Raw genomic sequence first — 5560 nt, forward strand, 5'->3', positions numbered from 1 at the left:
GACATGGACATAAGAGCCTTCTGTAAAACCTGAGAATAATTCAAGAGTCATCCCTCAAAGAATTCAATTAAATACTAAGCCTACAGAAATATGTATTAGAAGCCTTTGATATTAGTTGAGTAATTGTATAGTTGTGACATTTAATTTTAATGGGATACATCTTCCACATGTGTGAAGGAAAATAAGTCGCACACTCGTAGCCACGGGGCAAAAGATATTTTATAATTTACCAACATTTCAACATGGGAGTCTTCTCCAGGGTGAAGAGAGACAGAAAATAGGGGCACATGTGTTTTCAATCATGTCCACAATCAAAATCTACACGTTGTGGGAGGAGCATATAACTGCCTCACTCTTTAGGCATTTCAAAATCACATTAAAGAAAAGGTTTGATCAAGAAAGACTGTACATAAGACAAGAAAGTCTATATATGAAAAACAAGTTAACCAAGAGTCTAGAAAGCAGCTTATAACGACACAGAGCATTAGGAGAGATTTCATAAATATAATTTAAGTTCTTCATCTTCCTCCTCCCTCGATTGGTCTGAAGTGGTCATTTGTAGAAGTCTTTAAATCTTACATTTCCACAAAGGAAGCCTTTATTGGTATCATTTTCCAGCACATCCATGCCCTGAAACAGTTTGACTGCAGGAACAACTTGGGCGGTTTCCTTAATGCTTTATCAACACACTAAACCCCTTGGATGGGGCAGAAATAAAGGGGGCGACCGTGGCTCGTGGGGTAGAGAGGGTCGCCTTAACATTTCCCAGCCCCGATTTTCACTTATCAAAGCAAATGGTCTTTAAAATCATGTAGACTCTAGAATGGTAACAGTGGTGCTGGTGGAGGTGGTAGAGCAGCCATGGTGACTTTAGAACTATACGAGATTCAGATTTGACTTTAAAATAACTAATTCTGAAAACATTTAAAAACTAACTCACATTCTCTTTATGACTGAAATGTGATAAAAACCCAGGTCTTCATCTTTTTATTGCTTGCTTTAATCTTAATTCGGATCCACTGCCCTTCAGTGTTTTAACAAAAAGTTACTTTTTTTGCTTCGTCTCTCAAAACTACAAGAAATCACGAATCCATTTATGTTCAAACGGTGGCGTTCACATTTATTATACAGTAATACCGCGTTTATTTCGGCATCACTTTTTGAAGACCCATACAAACGGATGATGGTAGACGAGCCCAACAGACACACAAACTTGTTTCTGTTCATAGGAATTAACTCAGGTAGCGAATCTATTTGCTAATCAGCTGTCCAGCCCGTGCCAGGGCACACCGGTTGCCATTGTGCAAGTGACGTTCTCCTCGCTGAAGCAGGTCTGGCCTGTTTACGCTGCAGCCGGTAGCACACCGTCATAGCTTTTAGGAGGTAATGGACACCATATTGTTAGGACTCAGGATCTCAATCCAGTAACCATCAGGGTCCTGAACGAAGGCCAAGCCTTTCATTTTACCTGAGGAGGAAATAAGAGGGGGGGGGGGGGGGGGGTGTTAATGCTGTAAGAATAAACGTGTAAAATACTTTTGTTTTAAAGGTTCAGAATGAGCGCTCTAACCTCGGTGCAGTAATGACAATACACTGCATTTCATACTGTTATGAGGCAGTAAAAGGAAAGCTATAGGCATTCTATAAATGTCTTGCTTTATTAATCTTGGGGTGACGTGAATGAAACACCGCTGTGTAGAAATTAAATATACAATAACATCACCTGTGAGATTTACTGTAGTGGATTTTATTACTGCCCATCCGGAGAATTTGAATCAAGACTTTTCTCTCTTGTATGAAGGGTTTCAACCCTAATTTCAGTTGGAATCATTTTCCATTTTGATTGTTCAAGCCAACTAAAGTGGGACTTTGAAAAATAAAGAAAGCTTTAAGGTAAAGGATTATACTGTCCATGACCCTCATATCCACAAACACTTCACATCTTACCATCGTCTGGCTTCTTGACGAATGTGACTCCTTGCTCTTCAAACAGTTTGCAGGCTGCATAGACGTCAGGAACTGCAATTCCAATGTGTCCTGTTAACGCCAGACAGACGGAGACTGGTCACAATAAATCCACAATATAGCAGCACAACATTGGCTCTAGTGAGCCTTTAAATAGTAACAGTAAACACGTAGAAAGCTAAATAAAAATGATTATTAAAAAGGAATAAATGACAGATGAATTGGCATTGTCTGAACTTTTAAAACACAGATCGAGACCGCTAAAATGTTACAGTTTAACCAAGAGTGCGTTTAATCCCTTTACTGTGTGTTACTACATTTCAAGTGCATACAATCATATATTAGATGCCTTCATTTCATACAAGAAAACTCGCTGTTGGGACAACAAAGTCTTGAAATTGTAAATCTCACTTTTCATATCACTTTCAAATATAGTTGAATTGATCTGTTCAATCTTACCAAAGCCACGTGGATCTGAGTTTCCATTGTGATAAGACTGGCTCTCATCAGCCTCAGAGCCCCAGTTACTGAAAGAGAGGAGAGGGGGGGGGGGGGGGGGGGTACAAGAAGGTAAGAGCGGAAATGAAGAGAAGAAGAAGGAATGAGAAAAATGAAGCTCCTGTTGAAGACCCTTACTGAGTCAACTCAATGGTGGCTCTTCTGGAGAAGGTCCAGGCCGTCTTCTCCTGCACAGCTGTGGGAATCTCCTTCTTGTCCTCGTAGCCCAAGAAGAAGAGTGAGAAGCGCATGGAGGGGAAGTCAAACTTCTGCAGGAGCCTGGAAGACAAAACCCCACTTTAGCCACCATGTCCAGTGGCAGACGTGCTCAACAACCCGCCCACACAAAAGCAGCTCCAAAAATGCACATTATGTCACTATTTAGGAATAATTTGTTGCAAGTGGAAATATAGATTCATTCAACTGAAGCCCACACCACACCCACACCCACACCCACACACACACACACACACACACACACACACACACACACACACACACACACACACACACACACACACACACACACACACACACTCACGTCATGCCGAGGATTCTGGTGTAAAAATCCAAGGATTTGGCCGGATCTTTAACCCGCAGCATAGTCTGCTGCATCATGAAATCCTAAAGACACAGAAACAACAACAACACAAGAGCTTTATGACACTTTTAGTCAAGTGGTCGGCAACACAAGGAATCAATCACAAAGATTACCGTAAGGCAGTCTAAGGCACAGCAGGGACAGTTACAGATGTTTTATATAAAGAAGTGTATTATATCATTGTGTTACAAAGCTATGCGAAGCCTTCCAGACTCATTAGCTTGCAGGGTCTGAAGTTCTCTGTTGGCCGTTTCCAGCCGAGGAAAACATTTGCATCCTGGCACTCACTCGCGAAAAAAGGGATTCCAGCCAAACTACACCTCTGTGCGAGCAGGCGCATATAAATCAATGATCACCACATCTATGTGAGCTACGCCTCGGCCGGTATCGCCACACCCAGCTGATCATGCCTGTTTGGGTAAGTGAGGTCTGATGATCTCCTAAAGACCGAGGGCCCATTTCACAGAAGCGATGATTTGCGAGCGAACAGCGACAGCGTTGCTTTTTCTCAAAGGGACTGTTGCTCATAGGTTGCAGGTAAATTGTGTGTGTTTTGATATGTTAAATGTGTCAGAACTGATGCGAGAAGAAACCCGTCTCGTGAATCGCAAAGTATGCAAAGCTCGTTTTTCCTCTGATCCTGATGTGCGAGAACACAAGCGCCGCTCTGTGTCCGTGTCACAGTTGAGTGTTATCTCCGTGGGTTAGCAACCGTTCCCTTTTTCCTGTGCCCTTCCTCCAGCAGTGTCAAACTTTCCCTATGTGCAAAAGTGTCAACGTAGCCATAGAAACCCCTCAAAAACACTCCTGCGGCATAACCCATTGCCCCCCTACTCAACCACGTCCCAAACCGTCGCAGTTCTTCTGCCACCTTGTAGCTAAAGTCATTACTTCTTGGAGCTTCAAAACTCCAAAAGAGGGTCGATGGGATGACACAGAAGCGGTACAAAATCTGATTATGTGGAAAACTCGAAGCAAACAAGCAGCAGAGGAGTGGATCATGATGACACAGAGGTTTCTGCGTCCATATAGTATTATGACATCTTTTATTCCTCGTGTCAAACTCCATCAGATGTGGACTCTGATTCTGGGACCCTGCTCACACTTCACCTGGAGACACATTCTTGACAGTCTTGAGCGTGGACTTCGATGATTGATGTGAAGAACCACCAGAGCAAATATTTGAAGAAGCTGCTCCAAACGACCCCGAGTTAACACGTGCATGCGGAAGAGATGGGAATCTCCAGTGTCCAGCCAATTTGGGAGATATTGTGATTATTGACCCTGACCAAGTGTTGATTGATTATATTATTATGGTATTGTGTGTACACAGTTGTATACACGGTCTGAGAAAGAATACAGGCAACACAGTTGGGGAGGGGGGGGGCGTTAAATGACGGGCAGTGAGGACGATAACACGTATGAGTAGACACTTGAACCTGTGGATGTGGATTCATTAGCCCGGTTAGCTTCAGCCCGCTCGTTGCTTGCAACTCAGCCCACATTAGCCGTTCACAGTCCCGCCTGCTTTGCACCAGAGCGAGTACAAGTTACAACTTACGGGCAGTTTTTTGTGTTACAGACAGACTTGTTGTTACGCATGCTTTGATAAAATCACGTCTCAGCGTTTTTCTAACAAGTTTGGAGTGAGTTTCTGTCCACACGAAAGAAAGTTCGGCTGAAAGTTAGCTAGCTTACAACAGCCCGGTATATATAAAAAGACACATCAAATAGGAGTTACCTGAAATGGGTACATGGCTACAACACTCGCTGTGAGCATGGGCAAACTTGTTTTACAGAAGCAAATCACTTGTCACCGGGTAACTAACGCACATTTGTGAAGAAACCTCGATGTCCGATAATGGACGCAGTGCGCAGATCTCGCTCAGCCTGCCTGGGAGACGTTGGCCTGTTGGGTTCCATGGTGTCTGGTAGAAGTTTAAAAAAAGGACAACAGACTAACCTTAGTAATCGGGTCTCCATCTTTGCAAGCCGATGTCGCTGCCTCGTCTGACAGACCTTTGTCGCTCATTTTCGTAAACAGACTGTACGAAGCAGGACCGCGGCTCGGCGGGGCAGACTGACAGGGAGCGGGACTCAGCTGCGGGGAACTTTAGCCGAAAACAGCTTCCGGCGGCAGATTTCCAAATAAAAGACGCCTTTAAAAGCAGATGGGAGAAGCAGACTTCATTTGATGAATCTCCCTTTTGTTTTGTTGTTTTTACTTTGTTTTGTTTTGTAAGGGGATAGGGTACTCTGGTCCACACTCCACTACAGTATGTGGCGGGAATGCACCGTTCACTGGATGCCATCCGCCAAAAAATTTAAAAGGAGAAGAAGACGACTTCATTTGCATTGCAGGACAGCACTGGTGGTCCATTGACCCTTCAGAAGAACCCTCCTTTATAATTGCTAATGCAGTGCCCGTTGAAAATATGGCATTATGACCAGGACTGATGAGGATATGGAGTGATTGTGCGAGAGAGCTGTCACTGG

General features: G+C 43.6%; 1 protein-coding gene across 1 annotated transcript; it reads right to left on the minus strand.

Moving 5' to 3' along the window:
• Nucleotides 1–201: 201 nt before the first annotated feature.
• LOC306712724 (lactoylglutathione lyase-like) lies at nucleotides 202–5174 on the minus strand. Its single transcript, XM_079182127.1, has 6 exons — nucleotides 5028–5174; nucleotides 3005–3087; nucleotides 2602–2742; nucleotides 2425–2492; nucleotides 1948–2037; nucleotides 202–1468 (listed from the first exon to the last, which is right to left on the minus strand). The coding sequence occupies exons 1-6, from the start codon at nucleotides 5094–5096 to the stop codon at nucleotides 1377–1379; spliced, it is 543 nt and encodes a 180-aa protein (XP_079038253.1). The 5' UTR covers nucleotides 5097–5174; the 3' UTR covers nucleotides 202–1376.
• Nucleotides 5175–5560: the final 386 nt, after the last annotated feature.

This window comes from Pholis gunnellus (assembly GCF_910591455.1).
Source record: "Pholis gunnellus genome assembly, chromosome: 1".
In the NCBI taxonomy this organism is placed as follows: domain Eukaryota; kingdom Metazoa; phylum Chordata; class Actinopteri; order Perciformes; family Pholidae; genus Pholis; species Pholis gunnellus.